The sequence below is a fragment of the Lipotes vexillifer genome, unplaced genomic scaffold, assembly GCF_000442215.2.
Source record: "Lipotes vexillifer unplaced genomic scaffold, Lipotes_vexillifer_v1.1 scaffold387, whole genome shotgun sequence".
In the NCBI taxonomy this organism is placed as follows: Eukaryota; Metazoa; Chordata; class Mammalia; order Artiodactyla; family Lipotidae; genus Lipotes; species Lipotes vexillifer.
In genome coordinates this window covers 4,051,211-4,069,299 of record NW_006795399.1, presented here as the reverse complement: position 1 = coordinate 4,069,299, position 18,089 = coordinate 4,051,211, and the positions used below count along the sequence as shown (strand labels likewise).

The 18,089-nt window shown below is 43.2% G+C and overlaps 2 protein-coding genes across 2 annotated transcripts in view; one reads left to right on the top strand and one right to left on the bottom strand.

Annotated features, from left to right (window-relative positions):
• Positions 1-14,854, bottom strand: part of SARNP (SAP domain containing ribonucleoprotein) — a 53,702-nt gene extending 38,848 nt beyond the window's left edge. Inside the window, exons 1-2 of the mRNA XM_007467763.1 lie at positions 14,770-14,854; positions 1,447-1,546 (exon numbers count right to left, since the gene is read on the bottom strand). Of these exons, the coding sequence (XP_007467825.1) occupies positions 1,447-1,546; positions 14,770-14,805 (136 nt within the window). The 5' untranslated portion in view covers positions 14,806-14,854. The remainder of the gene's footprint in view (positions 1-1,446; positions 1,547-14,769) is intronic.
• Positions 14,855-15,165: 311 nt separating this feature from the next.
• Positions 15,166-18,043, top strand: ORMDL2 (ORMDL sphingolipid biosynthesis regulator 2). Its single transcript, XM_007467762.1, has 4 exons — positions 15,166-15,232; positions 16,142-16,316; positions 16,486-16,637; positions 17,567-18,043. The coding sequence occupies exons 2-4, from the start codon at positions 16,143-16,145 to the stop codon at positions 17,700-17,702; spliced, it is 462 nt and encodes a 153-aa protein (XP_007467824.1). The 5' UTR covers positions 15,166-15,232; position 16,142; the 3' UTR covers positions 17,703-18,043.
• The last annotated feature ends 46 nt before the right edge of the window (positions 18,044-18,089 follow it).

Below are 18,089 nucleotides of genomic sequence, written 5' to 3'. Positions count from 1 at the left end.
GGGATCCTCCCGGACCGGGGCACGAACCCGTGTCCCCTGCATCGGCAGGCGGACTCTCAACCACTGCACCACCAGGGAAGCCCATGGTGAATTCTTTACATTATAGAATACCATGCAGCAATTAGAATCAATAGACTAGATGACTGCTACATCTTAAAAAAAAACAGTACTGGGGCTTCCCTGGTGGCGCAGTGGTTGAGAGTCCGCCTGCCGATGCAGGGGACACGGGTTCGTGCCCCGGTCCGGGAAGATCCCACATGCCGCGGAGCGGCTGGACCCGTGAGCCATGGCCGCTGAGCCTGCGCGTCCGGAGCCTGTGCTCCGTAACGGGAGAGGCCACAACGGTGAGAGGCCCGCGTACCACAAAAGAAAAAAACAAAAACAAACAAACAAAAAAACACACAGTACTTAGAGAAAAAAGAATGCAATAAAGTAAGGCTATGGCCTCATTGCCAATTACATAAAATTACTGTAGACCAAACAGCACTACACAGTTTATAAGGACAAAGACAAAAAATATATATCAAACACATTAGAATAGTTGCCTAAGAGAGTTGGGATAAAAGGAATGGGAATAAAAGGGAATAAATTAAAATTAGAGAGGGATGATACTATGCCTTAAATGAAGTGTTTGTTTGTTCGTTTGTTTTTTAAAGTGGAATTAGAGAATGTCAGAGCTAGAAGGGACCAGAGATTACTTAGGTTTATGGATTTCAAGGGTGGAGACACTTGTCTCACTTCACAGACTACAAAAGACACTTAGCCATGAAAACAGTGGCTGTCCAAAGTTACCTAGTAAATTTCTGGCTCAAGAGGAATTAGACTTCAAATCTTCCAATTCTCAGTCTAATGATGCTTGCTTTCCCATACTTCCTTGAAAATAATTTGTTGAAATAAAATTACAATGCCTTTTTAAAAGGGGGGGTATTTCTTTTCATTATAACCACTGTTTTAGATGACAAGAGTTTTCTTGATAGAGTTAATTAAAATCTTACATCATCAACAACCTAAAGGAAAAGAAGAAATCTTCTGTATGGCAGAGCCTAAAAATTAATCCTCTCGGGCTTCCCTGGTGGCACAGTGGTTAAGAATCTGCCTGCCAATGCAGGGAACACGGGTTCAAGCCCTGGTCCAGGAAGATATCACAGGCCGCGGAGCAACTAAGCCCGTGCACCACAACTACTGAGCCTGCGCTCTAGAGCCCGCGAGCCCAACTACTGAATGAAGCCTGTGCGCCTAGAGCCCATGCTCTGCAACGAGAAGCCACCGCAATGAGAAGCCCGCGCACCGCAAGGAAGAGGAGCCCCCACTTGCCCCAACTAGAGAAAGCCTGCAGGAAGCAATGAAGATGCAACGCAACCAAAAATAAATAAATAAAATAAATTTATTTTAAAAAAAAATTAATCCCCTCACTCACATCACTCTTTGCCTCCACAAAAAACTCACCATGCTCTTCAAGATATGCCTGGAGCCTGTTGATGAGATCTTGTTTTATTCCCTTGGTCTCCAAACCACGAGCAAGACACTCCTGCTTTAGTTCAGCAAGCTGAGAAAAAAAGAATAAAGCTTTTCCTTAATTTACAGAATGAACCTGGTGGGGGAGAAAAAAAAATGAGGTAGTTCTCACAAGAAAGAAAAAGAAACTAAAGATCCACCCAAAACTACTGTCTTAATCCCACCAAGCTTCTAGGTCCACAAAGATGATCTGCTTCCCCCTAACAATATTCAATATGCAAGATGACTTTTCTAACAGATGGTGAAGCATAAACCTACTTTAATCAAATTCTGATCTATTCATATATTTATTACATAAATCTTTAGCTACTTCTGAGGGGGGGTGGTCTTTTTTTCCCAAACAATTACTGTACCAGCTCATATAAGGAAAGAATGAATCTTTAAGTAGAATATCTGCTTATCTAAAAGCAGATTTTCCTTACTATCTATTATCCCAGATCCTTTACTGCAATCTACCATATACATGCATACAAGTTTGACCACCACAGAATTAGGTAGATGTGTTAGCTAGATTAATGTCAATAATGAACCACGTAAAGGATCTTTGCCAAAATGGAAAAAAATATGTAATGGCATGCCATGACATGGCATGAGTTGAAGATTTTTAAATCAGTAACTTGACTAAAGATACAACAGGTATACTTATCAACTTTGCAAACAGAAGGAGGAAGAATTGATGGATTACTGACAGAACTAAAGGTGGGTGGGTGGGGATGTCAGGGGGTGTTGCTGGCTCTTCAGGGAAAACAATAAGCCAAAATGAAGACTCAATTTAGAAGAAATAAGGTATACCTATAAGTACTACACTTATATTCAAAACTTAAATTGTTAAAAAAACCAGATGAACAAGATCTGGCTCAACAGTAACTCAAAGGATAAAGACCTCAGTCAGGGTTTTAGAAAGTGCAAAGAGGGCTAACAGTATGATTTGCTACCAAAGTAATTCTAGGTTAAGGGTAACTAAAAAAACAGAATCTATATATATATATATTTTTTAATTTATTTATTTTATTATTTTATTTATTGTTTTTGGCTGCGTTGGGTCTTTGTTGCTTCACGCAGGCTTTTCTCTGCTTACGAGTGGGGGCTATTCTTCGTTGTGGTACGCGGGCTTCTCATTGTGGTGGCTTCTCTTGTTGAGGCTCTTGTTGCAGAGCACGGGATCTAGGCGCGTGGGCTTCAGTTGTTGCAGCACACGGGCTCAGGAGCTGTGGTGCACGGGCTTAGTTGCTCCGCGGCATGTGGGATCTTCCCGGACCAGGGATCGAACCCATGTCCCCTGCATTGGCAGGTGGATTCTTAACCACTGCGCCACCAGGGAAGCCCCAGAATCTATATTAAGTGATTAATAGCCTTACTGGGCTCTATATTCTCATTTTAAGGAGTGTAATGACATGCTGACCCAAGGAGAACAACCAAGAAAAGGAAGGCTCCAAAAATCCTATATGCAGATCAGTGCACAGATAGATATTTGTCCTGAAAAAAGACTTTACTAGTTTTGAAGTACAGATCTAAGACCAACCAGAAGTTAGAAAGCAGATTCCTACAGAACTTTACAACTAAGGGAATATGCTGGTCAGCTCTAGAAGGTTTTCAACCAAGGAAACATTTGGAAATGGAGAGGGGAGCTTTTTTTTTTTTTCTGATTGGGCATTCAGTGAGTGGGACAGGCAGGCAGGGAGGGATACTATGTGGAACACTGTTCTACTTAACAAGCCAACAGCACCCTCTATTGAGAAATATGGTAGGTAATCACCCATTAAAAGTGTGGAGTGGCTGCAAAGCATAACATGGCCTCTGAAGTCAGACTACCTTGGGTTCAAATTCCAGTTTTACCACTTACAGCTGTGTAACCTTGGGTGAGTAACATAACCTCTTTGTGCCTCAGTTTCCTATGAAATGGGGATAATGCAACAGTACCTACAGCATAGAGTTGTTATGAAGATTGAACCAGCAAATACTCATAAAGCATCTACAATAGTGCTTGGCAGCTACTAACACTTTGTAAGTGTTAGACAGACACCGGGTGAAGGGTTAGACAAGATCAGACAGAATGACTGCTTCTCAGACTTCTGCATTTCATAGATCAATATATTTTTAAATGGGTAGACTGACAGGGCTGCCAAGTTTTTATAGCATTCCAACCAGGTTGTGGACCAATACTTCTGTAAAGAAACAATAAAATCAATTACTAGAAAAATGATCATACACTTGGATGTAGCAGTGATGTCAAACTGCTATAAAAGTTTCTAAAAGCTTAATTTCTTTTTTAAACTTATCTCATCATTAACCAGTAACAGTTCATGGATGAGCACTGGCCTACAGATGATACAGTGAATAGTATTAATCTAGAATCTAGATTCTAAGTGATCTCTAAGGTCCATTTCTTAAGTAATGGACCTTAAGTAAGAATCTTGATCTTTCCCATGTTGGTACTTTATTTTTTCTCAGTTTCCTGGAGAACAAGTCTTTTGATTTTAGTTACACTTTTAAGAATTTTGTTGGTTATAAATGTATTATGTTCACTGTACAATAGTTTGAAAATTCTGAAAAGTATAGAGGTAAAAAAAGTCTTATGTAACCCCGGCACTTAGAGATCACCTAACATTTTAAATATATCATTTACTCTGTGTGTGTGTGCGCGCGTGCGTGTGTGTATGTTTAGAGGGCGTTGTTTGTTTACAAAGCAATACAATTTCTTTACTTCCTATAACTCCTAATCTTCCTCAGAAGACTCCATTCCTTCTTTCTTCTCGTTTAAGTAACACTAAGACCACCTAGGGAAAAGGAATGTAAATACTCAGGCAATTCAAAATTCAACTTTCTAATAGTTGTTCCTCCCTTCTCCTTCCTTCCCAAAACTGTGTAGATATGGACAAAAGTTTACAAAAACCTCCAGATGACAGGGAAACAGACAGTCGGTGATGGATTTTGCACAGGATGCTGATCTGGTAGACTTGAAGCTGACAGACTGGTACAACTGGTTGTTTAGCTTGGACAGCATCCACCACTGCTGACCAGTGACCTTGCTATTGCTGTTGGTCACTGAAATCTCAGCCCCCCACTGGCTCCCAGTCCCTAACCTCAGGTCTCTAGCTCATTCAGCAGTCTTCTCAGCACCTCCACGTCCCCTTCTCTGAGCCCTTCTCACTGGCTCCCCTTCTCATATAGTTTTTACACACTGTTGTATTACTTTATTATTATATTATGGGTTCTGCTCCTATACTGGGACATTATTTCAAAAGGGAAATAGATGAGTAAAACCAAAATAGCTGAAAATGGAGTCATTTCACACATTTCATTTGGGTACAATTACATTAGTAGAACAAAACACTTTTAAAGCCTCAAATAAGAATTTATAGGGACTTCCCTGGTGGCACAGTGGTTAAGACTCCGTGCTCGTAATGCAGGGGGCCCAGGTTTGATCCCTGGTCAGGGAACTAGATCCCACATGCATCCTGCAACTAAGAGGTCGCATGCCACAACTGAGAAGCCCTTGAGCCGCAACTAGACCCGGCACAATCACATAAATAAGTAAATAACTTATAATATCAAATCTTACCCACTTTTTAAAATAAATTTATTCATTTTATTTATTTTTGCCTGCACTGGGTCTCGCTGCTGCACGCACGGGCTTTCTCTAGTCGCGGCGAGTGGGAGCTGCTCTTTGTTTCGGTGCACTGGCTTCTCATTGCGGTGGCTTCTCTTCCTGAGGAGCACGGTCTCTAGGTGCACAGGCTTCAGTAGTTGTGGCATGTGGGCTCAGTAGTTGTGACTCGCGGGCCCTAGAGCGCAGGCTCAGTAGTTGTGGCACACTGACTTAGTTGTTCCATAGCATGTGGGATCTTCCCAGATCAGGGCTCGAACCTGTGTCCCCTGCATTGGCAGGCAATCTCCCAACCACTGTGCCACCAGGGAAGCCCAAATCTTACCCATTTTTATATGCATTTGACTTCAAAATGTTTTAAAACAACATACTGGGTTGGCCAAAAAGTTCGTTCAGTTTTCTTCCATAAGATGACTCTAGTAGTGCTTAGTTGTCTTTAACTTCATTAGAAACAATTTGGTTAGACTGTATTGTGACAGCTGTCATATCAGTGTGCATTTAAAAGAAAACATCAAAACTGGTGAAGTCATTTTTGTGTAGCCATTTTAATATTGAAGATGGAAGAAAAAAAGGAACATTTTCGGCATATTATGCTTTATTATTTCAAGAAAGGTAAAAACGCAACTGAAACGCAAAGAAAGATTTATGCCGTGTATGGAAAAGGTGCTGTGACTGATCGAACGTGTCAAAAGTGGTTTGCAAAGTTTCGTGCTGGAGATTTCTTGCTGGACAATGCTCCACGGTCCGGCAGACCAGATGAAGTTGATAGTGATCAAATCAAGACATTAATTGAGAACAATCAACATTATACCATGCAGGAGATAGCCGGCATACTCAAAATATCAAAATCAAGAGCTGAAAAACATTTGCAGCAGCTTGGTTATGTTAATCGCTTCGATGTTTGGGTTCCACATAACTTAAGCAGGAAAAAACCTCTTGACCTTATTTCTCCATGTGATTTTCTACTTAAACGTAAATGTTTCGTTTTTAAAACAAATTGTGATACGCAATGAAAAGTGGATACTGTACAATAATGTAGAATGGAAGAGATTGTAGGGCAAGCGAAATGAACCACCACCAAACCACACCAAAGGCTGGTCTTCATCCAAAGAAGGTGATGGTGTGTATATGGTGAGATTGGAAGGGTGTCCTCTATTATGAGCTCCTTCTGGAAAACCAAACGATTAATTCCAACAAGTACTGCCTCTGAACTGAAAGCAGCACTCGACGAAAAGCATCCAGAATTAGTCAATAGAAATCGCATAATCTTCCATCAGGATAACGCAAGACCACATGTTTCTTTGATGACCAGGCAAAAACTGTTACAGCTTCGCTGGGAAGTTCTGATTCATCCACTATATTCAGCAGACATTGCACCTCTGGATTTTTATTTATTTTGGTCTTTACAAAATCTCTTAATGGAAAAAATTTCAATTCCCTGGAAGACTGTAAAAGGCACCTGGAACAGTTCTTTGCTCAAAAAGATAAAAAGTTTTGGGAAGGGCTCCCCTAGGGGCGCAGTGGTTGAGAGTCCGCCTGCCGATGCAGGGGACACGGGTTTGTGCCCCGGTCCGGGAAGATCCCACATGCCGCGGAGCAGCTAGGCCCGTGAGCCATGGCCGCTGAGCCTGCGCGTCCGGAGCCTGTGCTCCACAATGGGAGAAGCCACAACAGTGAGAAGCCCGCGTACCGCAAAAAAAAAAAAAAAAAAAAAAAAAAATTTTGGGAAGATGGAATTATGAACTTGCCTGAAAAATGGCAGAAGGTAGTGGAACAAAACGGTGAATACATTGTTTAATAAAGTGCTTGGTGAAAATGAAAAATGTGTCTTTTATTTTTACTTAAAAACCAAAGGAACATTTTGGCCAACTCAATATTTAAAAAGCAAGGTATACTGAGTGAATTGTATGGTATGTGAATTGTATGTCAATAAGGCTACTTAAAAACGCCAAGTTACAGAACACTGTATATATGATACTAACATTAATGTAAAAAATAACATGCACACACACACCACTCATATGTGTATACACAAGATGCCTGGACAAGAAACAGGTAAGTTAACACTAGTTGAATCTGCGAAGAAGTTTGTTGAGGACACATGTAGGAGGGAAACTTTTTACCATGTACCCTTTTATACCTTTAATATTATGAGGTTGACCATGAATTACCTATTCAAAAAGTAAATTTTCAATATCAATCTAAAAATCCCATTTCTCAGTATTAATAAGGCATTTTTCATGCTACCTAACCAAACAGCAGAGAAAGGACTGATCAACTGACTACATAATACATTTGACATTAATCATTCATCACCCTGTGATTTCTAATTTGCTAATCTTGAATTTTCATTCAAATCATTTTCATCTGTTAACTCTCAATCTAGTTTGTAAACCTTTGAAGACAGAGGCATTTTACACCATTTAAACATTTCATATGATAGGAACTCAAGTTTCAAGTATTAATACATGCCAGGCAAAAGGCTAAGTTCTTTGAACATCATTTCCTCATTTAATTATCAAAACATCTATGTGGTTGGTATTATGACTGCATTTCATAAATTAAGAAATTGAGGCTCAAAGAGACTCAATAATTTGCTAAAAAAAATCACCCAGCTAGAAAATAGTGGAGCCAATATGCCAGCTCAGATCTCTCTGATTTAAGCCCAATTTTATGTTTTTTTAAAAAAAATATTTATTTATTATTTACTTATTTTGGTTACACCGGGTCTTAGTTGCAGCAGGCGGGCTCCTTAGTTGCGGCATGCGAACTCTTAGTTGCAGCATACACATGGGACCCAGTTCCCTGACCAGGGATCGAACCCAGGCTCCCTGCATTGGGAGCGCGGAGCCTTATCCACTGTGCCACCAGGGAAGTCCCAAGCCCAATTTTAAATACCAAGATGAAGGACTGCTTTCATGTGCACACTCTATCTCTCTTACCATTTTCCTCTTACCTCACCTCCTCAGCCTCTTTGCTAGCTCTTCTTCCACCCAATCCTGTAAATACAGATATTCACTAAGACATTCACTAAGGAGACTTTGGCCTTCTCATCCTTTCACTTGTACCAAAGGCTTTTTCACTTCCCAGAATCCAATTATTGGCAAATCCTGTCAGCTCTACCTTCAAAATATATCCAGAATCTAATCCCTCTTGTCTTTCTTTCATACAGATCATTGTAAAAACTCTTCAGCCCTTGAACTTCACTATAGTTTATTCTCAACAAGGTAGAGTGATCTTTGACAGTTTAAGTCAGAACATGTCATTCCTCTATTCAAAAATCCTCCATTGGTTTCCTATCTCATTAAGGGTAAAAGCCAGAGTCCTAATGATCACCTCTAAGGTCCTCTTATAATACTTTGCACAAGGCTCACTCTTTCACGTCCTTCAAGTCTTTGCTTAAACAACACCTTTTCAATGAGGCCTTCCCCCTAGTCATCCTATTTAAAATTACAGTACCCTTCTCTTCCCACTGTATTCCCTCTTCCTATTTTTCTCTACAAATCACTATTTGACATACTACAAATTTTACTTATTTATTGTACCTTCCCCTAATAAAATATAAGCTCCAAATATATATATACACACACACATATATTTATATATATACACACATATATATTTATATACACATATATATACACACACACACACACACACACACACACACACACACACACACACACACACATATATATATACTTCATGAAAGCAAGAATTTTGTCTTTTTTTTTGCTTTGTTCACTGCTGTATCTCCAGTGCCTATGGTAGCTGGCACATGGTAGGCAATTCATAAATATTTCTGAATAAGTCCCAAACCTTTATTATCAGCACTCAGCTCAGCTCTTTTAAAAAAAATAATTTTATTTATTATTTTTTATACAGTAGGTTCTTATTAGTTATCTATTTTATACATATTAGTGTATATATGTCAATCCCAATCTCCCAATTCATCCCACCACTATCAAGCCCACCTCCGCTTCCCCCTTTGGTGTTCAAACATTTGTTCTCTACATCTGTGTCTCTATTTCTGCCTTGCAAACCGGTTCATCTGTACCATTTTTCTAGATTCCACATATATGCATTAATATATATTTGTTTTTCTCTTTCTGACTTACTTCACTCTGTATGACAGTCTCTAGGTCCATCCACATCTCTACAAATGACCCAATTTCATTCCTTTTGATGGCTGAGTAATATTCCACTGTATATATGTACCACATCTTTTTTATCCATTCATCTGTTGATGGGCATTTAGGTTGCTTCCATGACCTGGCTATTGTAAATAGCGCTGCGATGAACATTGGGGTGCATGTGTCTTTTTGAATTATGGTTTTCTCTGGGTATATCCCCAGTAGTGGGATTGCTGGGTCATATGGTAATTCTATTTTTAGTTTTTTAAGGAAACTCCATACTGTTCTCCATAGTGGCTGTATCAATTTACATTCCCACCAACAGTGTAAGGGGGTTCCCTTTTCTCCACACCCTCTCCAGCATTTGTTGTTTGTAGATTTTCTGATGATGCCCATTCTAACTGATGTGAGGTGATACCTCATTGTAGTTTTGATTTGCATTTCTCTAATAATTAGTGATGTTGAGCAGCTTTTCACGTGCCTCTTGGCCATCTGTATGTCTTCTTTGGAGACAACTCTCAGCTCTTAAGCAGGAAACCCACATTTCCAAATGACTACTAGATATCTCCAAGTGAATATCTCAAAGACATTTATGCCCAAAACTGAACTTATCTTCTCTCCTACAAAAAACTGGCTTCTCCTCCTCCTCCCAACTTAGACTAAAGGTATCACTACTTGGAGTCATCTTTCATTCCTCCCACATCTAACTGATCTATAAATGCTTGTAATTCTATATTCCAAACTTCTTTCAAATTCATTCCTACTCTAAAAGCCACTACCTTATTTCAGGTCTTAGTAAGTTTATTCACTTGACAAATAGTTACTGAGTATCCACTGTGTGTCAAGCATTATCTTAGATACAGGAAAATAATCATAAGCAAAACAGAAAGAGTTCTTGCCCACATGGAGCTTACAATCTAGTAGGGAAACAAGGCAATCAATGATCATATACATAAAGTTCAACTGATTAAAAAAAAAGAAGTACAGTGTCCTATAAAAGCGTTTAAAAAGTGGTCTGACCTTGTGTGTGGATAGATGGAACCCATCCTACCTAAGGGTTCCTTGGTTAAATGATGTTTGATTGATATCTGAAGGGCAACTAACAGTTAATCAGACAAAGGTATGGGGGATGGGGGTGGCAAGGGCACTGCAGCCAAAAGCATGTGTAAATGTTCTGAGCACTAAGGTAAAGAAAGGCAGTTGTGCACAGTGATTAAGGACAGGAATTTTGGAGACAGACTGCCTGGATTAGAGCCACCACTTATTACCTGCGCAACCTAGGGCAAGTTATCCAACCTCTCTGAGCTTCCATTTTTCCTCACTTTTAAATGGGGACAACACAGGCATTTACCTTACTGCCTTAGGATTATCATGAGAATTAAATCAATTAATGTATACAAACAGATTTGACCAGTGTTTGCCACATAGTAAATGCTATGTAAATGTTAGCAATTAATGAATAGCCACTCTGAGAAATGAAATAAAGCCACTGTAGCTGGAGTGTGAGAAACTAAGCTGGAGAGATTGGCAGGGATATTAACTAAAGGGTTTTAAGCAGGGGAGTGACTACTGTAATAAAAATCTAGCTGGTGACATTTCTTCCTCTCCAAACCCCATCCTTACTGCCAAAAGAACACAAACTGGGAATTCCCTATAAGTCCAGTGGTTAGGACTCCACACTTTCACTGCCGAGGGCCCGGGGTTTGATCCCTGGTGGGGGAACTAGGATCCCGCAAGCCATGCAGCAAAGAAAAAAAACAAAACAAAACAAAAGGGCTTCCCTGGTGGCGCAGTGGTTGAGAGTCCGCCTGCCGATGCAGGGGACACAGGTTTGTGCCCCGGTCTGGGAAGATCCCACATGCCGCGGAGCCTGCGCGTCCGCAGCCTGCGCATCTGGAGCCTGTGCTCCGCAATGGGAGAGGCCACAACAGTGAGAGGCCCGCGTGCCGCAAAAAAACCCCAAAAAACAAAAAACCACAAACTGATCACATCAGCTCTCCTTTCCAATCTCCAAAGGTTCCCCACGTTCTGCCTACATGACAAAAACCGAACACCTTACACAACTTAGAAGTCCTTTTCAGTATCACTCCAATATACCTCCAGTCGCACAGTTCACCTACTTTCCTTTCCAAACTATCTTCAAACACCAACATATATGCACTATATGCTTCAATATTACAATGTTTCACTGTTCGCAGCACTCTGAAACTAGTACACCCTTCTTGTTCTCTCCTCTGTAGTTCCTTTTCTCACACTGACTGGAAATCTGGTACTATTACAGTTCAGAGCATTTTCACCCACAATTCAGTCTCTCTTTCCAACTGTGTTGGAATGACTCCATTTCTACAAAATCTTCAGAAATTTGCAGTTGATGTAGATTTACATATCAATTCAGATAGATAATTTTTCCTTCCTACTTCAAAGCCTGTTCCTTTCCTCTGAGACCCCACGCTAAAGCCCCAAATTCCCTTTATAAAAATGGAAAGTTTTTTTTTTTTTTTAAAAAAGAGATAAACCCTAGGTCAACCCAAAAGTCAGGATCACACCATCAAGAGCAACAGTGGAACCAAACATTAACCGTCCTGGAAGTCAGAATCAAAGGCATGGGTTCTTAACGAGAGGTCCAGGGACTCCTCAGGGCTACAAGGTAATTTGATGAAGCCCCTCAAATCGCATGCAAAGTATGTTTACATGCCTTTTTCTGGGGAAAGGGTCCATATCTTTCATCAGAGTTTCAAAGATATCTGTGACCTCCAAAAGGTTAAGAAGTGCTCTACAGAAAAAGCAAAGACAAGCAAATATGATTAGAAGAATGAACCCTTTTTAGGCTGTCAGGACTGCCTCATGTTCTCTAAGACTACCTGAAATCAGGTCAGAGGACATTATCCAATCAAAATCAAATTTTTTTCTTTTTTTTTAAATATACCTTTTCTTTTCTTTTTTAAGATTAATTAATTAATTTTTGTTTTTGGCTGCGATGGGTCTTCATTGCTGCGTATGGGCTTTCACTGGTTGCAGCAGGCGGGGGCTACTCTTTATTGCGGTGACCAGGCTTCTCATTGTGGTGGCTCCTCTTGTTGCGGAGCACGGGCTCTAGGCACGCGGGCCTCAGCAGTTGTGGCACACAGGCTCAGTAGTTCTGGCTTGCGGGCTGTAGAGCACAGGCTCAGTAGTTGTGGCACATGGGCTTAGTGGCTCTGCAGCATGTGGGATCTTCCCAGACCAGGGATCGAACCCATGTCCCCTGCACTGGCAGGCAGATTTTTTTTTTTTAATACATTTTTATTTTATTTATTTTTATCTTTGGCTGCGTTGGGTCTTCGTTGCTGTGCGCGGGCTTTCTCTGGTTGCGGTGAGCAGGGGCTACTCTTCGCTGCGGTGTGCAGGCTTCTCATTGCAGTGGCTTCTCTTATTGTGGAGCATGGGCTCTAGGTGTGAGGGCTTCAGCAGTTGTGGCACGCAGGCTCTAGAGCGCAGGCTCAGTAGTTATGACAAACGGGCTTAGTTGCTCCGCAGCACGTGGGATCTTCCCAGGCCAGGGTTTGAACCCGTGTCCCCTGCATTGGCAGGCAGATTCTTAACCACTGCACCACCAGGGAAGCCCCAAAATCAAATTTAATATAGAACTGACAAATACAGATTTTTATGTAAGGTGGGACTCCATAAACCAACATAAAATCCATAAAGGCAACTCATAAGGCTGGTGACTTACTCTAGGGGTTTCAAAAATGGAACTAATAAGGGGACCTCCTTGGTGACACAGTGGTTGAGAGTCCGCCTGCCAGTGCAGGGGACACGGGTTTGATCCCTGGTCCGGGAAGATCCCACATGCCACACAGCAACTAAGCCTGTGCGCCACAACTACTGAGCCCACATGTGCCACAACTACTGAACCCACATGCTGCAACTACTGAAGCTTGCGTGCCTAGAGCCCATGCTCCGCAACAAGAAAAGCCATCGCAATGAGAAGCCCGCGCACTGCAACGAAGAGTAGCTCCCGCTCGCCACAACTAGAGAAAGCCCCCACGAAGCAACAAAGACCCAATGCAGCAAATAATAAATAAATAAAAATTTTGGAACTAACAGGAAGAAAGTATTAGATCTTCTATCTGTATTTCCTTTTTATCCCATTCATTCAAAAATTCCTTTTCTGTGTATATTTTATAACATACATAACACTATAGTAGTACATAATTTATACAAGTAAGCATACACATAATGGAGGTAGTTGCTCAAGTTTTTCTACCTGTCATTCTATTAGTAGACCACTGATACAATCTACACATTTCAGCACCACAAAGTTAACAGTAACTCCAGGATAACACAAAACCCCACTAGTACAGCTTAGAATCCAAGAGCAAGAAACCTAGCAACTTTCACAGAAAGTCTAATTCGTGTCAACTAATAAGTGATTACAAGTACCTCTCTCCGCCCTTACTCTCCTTATACTTTTTTTTTTTTTTTAAGCTCATCAAACTTTAAAGGATCAGTTTTCAGCCTGGTTTGTCAAAGGTTCCCGGGATGTGACCAAAACATGACCGAAACATGTGATGGGAAAACTACTTGTGAAACCACAAATGTACAACTAATCGAGATATCCTCTTAATTCATCCTAAAAGATAATAATAACCTAAACACGAAACATTTATTAAGATTCCCAAGACACAACTTAAACCGGCTTCTGTGACTGAGTGTCACCCAGTGGTGAGACCAAGAGATGCAGGGTCCGTCCGCGATACGAAATGGGACAGAGGTAACCCTAACCTTGGAAACGTTTTCCCAAAATATTACAGCCCTGAGTGACTTGTCTCTTGGGTGGTGGAGGGCAGGGTTGGGGGAAGGCTGGCGGGCGGAGAAGGCTGGCGGAGCGTTGAGAGAACTCGAAAAACTTTTCAATCTAGGGTATCTGTGCCTTCACTACCTCTTAACGTCTCCTAAACCTCAGCCCTCTAAGGGGAGGCTCATCTTCGGAGGGCTCTCCTCAGGTTTCCAAGTTTGTCCCGGGGGCGTCACCCCACCTAAAAAAAGGGAGGGGAAGCATTTTCTGGATCAAGTTTGAGACCTAGACAGACAGAAATACACGAAGCTGCCATCATCTGCTACCGTGAATCTCAGCTTTGGACAGGAGACTGGAAAGCATTAACCCAGGGAAGAAAAAGGGGTCCCGGGCCCGGCACGGGTCCAAGAGGAGGGGACCACTGACGTAATGCTGCCTGACGAGAAAGGAAAAGAGAGCAGAACAGGTTGAAGGCACTTACACAACCCGATGGGGAAGTGGCGGACGACACCACAGTGGAGGAAGGAGCCGAATAACAAGTAAAGATACAGTAAAACCGTGAGGAGAAATGGGAAATTAGGGAAGGCGTAGTGGGGAAGAAGGGAGGCACAAAAGAACAGAACTACGGCGGGAGCCGGAAAACGAAGTGGAAGAGCCTGCAAGGAAAAGGCGCAACCCAGCCGGCAGAATTCAGTCTCCGTAAAAGTCCGACCCGGCCCTCCCCCACTTCACGGTACCTTCAGCTTATGGAGCTCCACCATTTCAGCCGCCATCTTGTTACCCCTTCACTCCGCCAGGCCCCCACCCGCTGCCTCCGCCTCCGCCTCCGCCTCCGGGAGCTCCCGCCTCGGCGCCGACAGCCACGGCCGGCCAATCGCTGTGGCTTTTACTGCCGCCTCCTACCATCAACTCTTTCTATTAGTCAATAGCTGGAGTCGCCCTCACTCCTCCAGGCGGCTTTCCCCACCTCTCTCAAAAGCTGGGACCTGGAGAAGGGCGGGTTCGGCACCTTCCGAAGGACGCAAATGGTGACCAATTGTGTGTCCCGGTGGCAGACCGCCAGCCAATGGGTGGTGGCGACGCTGACTCCGCTTCACCAATAGGGAGAGCGCAGATGGGCCGGGGCTGCTGCTTCCTGGAGACCGCAGGTGTAGAAGCAAATGCCGCGCCCCAAGCTGGACGGGCTTCCGAAGCTGGCAGGTAGGGTTACGGGAGACTGGGAAGCGGTACTAAGGAAAAATGGTGGGAAGTGAAAGGGGGGTGGGGGGTGGAGCGGCGGCGAACGACAGACCGAGAGAGGGGGCGAAGACGACAGCCCTGAAGGGAGCCGACGAAGGAGAGAGGGAACCTGGGGGGAGCAAGGGGCGCATTCAGCACTAGGGTTTAGGGAATTTTAGGTAGAGGGCGGGCCAGAGCTGCTTCCTAACCAGGCGTCATCAACCTTAGGGCGAGCACGATTTTAAAATGGCCAAGTTCCGACGATCAGAGCCGCCCTGGAGTCGGGACTAAGGCTCCATCTCTCGAGACTCTCAGCTCACGTCCCTTCCTAGTTCACATTCTTGCAGCACCCCACGCTTGAGAGGAAGAATTAGGATGCTGCCTGCTTACATGCCAAGGAGATGACACAGGAGGGGCAAGCCCCAGAGGAAAAGGTGGGGTTAGATTAGAAAAGGTAGCTTTACCCCCTCAACCTTCCTTAGTGGTTCCTTGATTGTTTCCCATGACCCTCTTCTGGAATTTTGGGTGTACCTAATGTCTTCATGGTTCCTTATTAACTTCTTCAGGAAGGTAAAGTGACATACTTCTGTTTCCCTTGCTCCTTGAAGCGCGCCAAGCGTATGCTTACTCCTTCAAGTTACAGTTGAAGTGTAAGGATCAGAAGAAAGATTACCATAATATGCCTCTAAGATGTAGAGAGGACTCTTCTTGACTTCTACGTTTTTTTCCCCAAGGCTTCAGTTTTTCCTTTGTGCATGATGGGGAAGTTCTCTCATTCCCAATAGAGTCCGGGGGATTTGGGCTATTCAGGGGACAACTTCGAAGAACAAACTCAAAGAGGGGTTGAGAAGAAATTAAGCTGGACTCCTGCCTGATCCCCCGCTGTGGTAGGATGAATGTGGGGGTGGCACACAGCGAAGTGAACCCCAACACTCGAGTGATGAATAGCCGGGGCATCTGGCTGGCCTACATCATCTTGGTAGGACTGCTGCATGTGGTCCTACTCAGCATCCCCTTCTTCAGCATTCCTGTTGTCTGGACCCTGACCAACGTCATCCATAACTTGGTGAGCACTAAACCATGACCTTTTACCCACCCCAGGCTTTTCCCAACCAAAAACAAAATAAAATCACCAATTATTTGGGGATTTGTCTTCCTTTTGGGATCTTAGCATGCTTCTTGGGCTGAAGGACTGCTTTCTGCCCCCCTCACACTACCCCCTTCCCTCCTCCCAGGCTATGTATGTCTTCCTACATACAGTAAAAGGGACACCCTTTGAGACCCCTGACCAAGGAAAGGCTCGGCTACTGACACACTGGGAACAGATGGACTATGGGCTCCAATTTACCTCTTCCCGAAAATTCCTCAGCATCTCTCCCATTGTACTGTGAGTCCAGGGGGAGATACGGGAGATCCTTCAAAAGCCAGGTACAAAGGTCCACAGGGAATCTTTAAAAAAGCAGACTTCGGGGCTTCCCTGGTGGCGCAGTGGTTGGGAGTCCGCCTGCCGATGCAGGGGACACAGGTTCGTGCCCCGGTCCCGGAAGATTCCACATGCCACAGAGCGGCTGGGCCCTTGAACCATGTCCGCTGAGCCTGCGTGTCCAGAGCCTGTGCTCCGCAACGGAAGAGGCCACAACAGTGAGAGGCCCGCGTACCGCAAAGGCCCGTGAGCCATGGCCGCTGAGCCTGCACGTCCGGAGCCTGTGCTCCGCAAATGGGAGAGGCCACAACAGTGAGAGGGCCCCCTACCAAAAAAAAAAAAAAAAAAAAAAAAAGCAGACTTCTACTCACTTAGACCCTGTGAAGGTATGATATACTAGATCTAAATCTAGAGAGAACAGTAAAAAGTAGAAGATAGTAATCAAGCATTACTTGCTGCCTCCTTGGTGGTAGGGGAATGGAGATGGGACTGAGAAAAGATAAAACACCAAGTAAAAGAAATTATTTTACACTTCCAAAAGAAGTGAATAAATAAAGGCAGAACTGATGTGAATCTGTAAGAACTAACTGAGAAGTGGAAGCAGAAAGGATTCTAACAGTCATGCAGGCTGAAACTGCTTCAGCTGTCATTTGCCACCTGTCATTAACAATAAAATAAAAAAAAACTAATTTGTAAATCTCCAGTTAAAGGTGCTATCCGATTATCTCCCCAACCCCAAAGTAAATGCTGTTAATATAGCTGGAATATTTTCAGATATCCTAGGACTGCATGCAGTAAAACTGGTCATTTAAAATAGAAGAGAAAGTTGCTAGAAAGGCCTGAATATGGATAGGGAAGGCCAACTTCACTCAACCTATTTCTTCTCTCCCCAGCTACCTGCTAGCCAGCTTCTACACCAAGTATGATGCTGCTCATTTCCTCATCAACACAGCCTCACTGCTGAGTGTACTGCTGCCCAAGCTGCCCCAATTCCATGGGGTCCGTCTCTTTGGCATCAATAAATACTGAGGGATGGGGCTGGGGACGTTGGAACAAAGGGCTGTAACATCCCTCCTTTTTCTATACTGTCTTCTATATGTTGAAAGCCTGAGAACTGTTTCCCAAACTCCCAGTGGAACTTTCCCAAATTTTCATTGGAAAATGGGGTTCCCTGGGCCCAGCCCTGCTAGGAGCAGGTTTCTTTGACTGAGGAAAGACAGGTGAGGTAAGGGGCAAATCACTCTCCACAGCAGGAAGCCATGTTGGGGCAGCTTTTTGGTTGATTAAGTTTTTCCATATCATCCACTCCCACCACCTTCCATCCAGCTCTGTTTTACTGTGTATTTTCCTTAAATAAAGATAAAGTATTTTCAGATATGGCTAAAGATTCGTCAGCAGGGAAGGGGGGGGGACAAC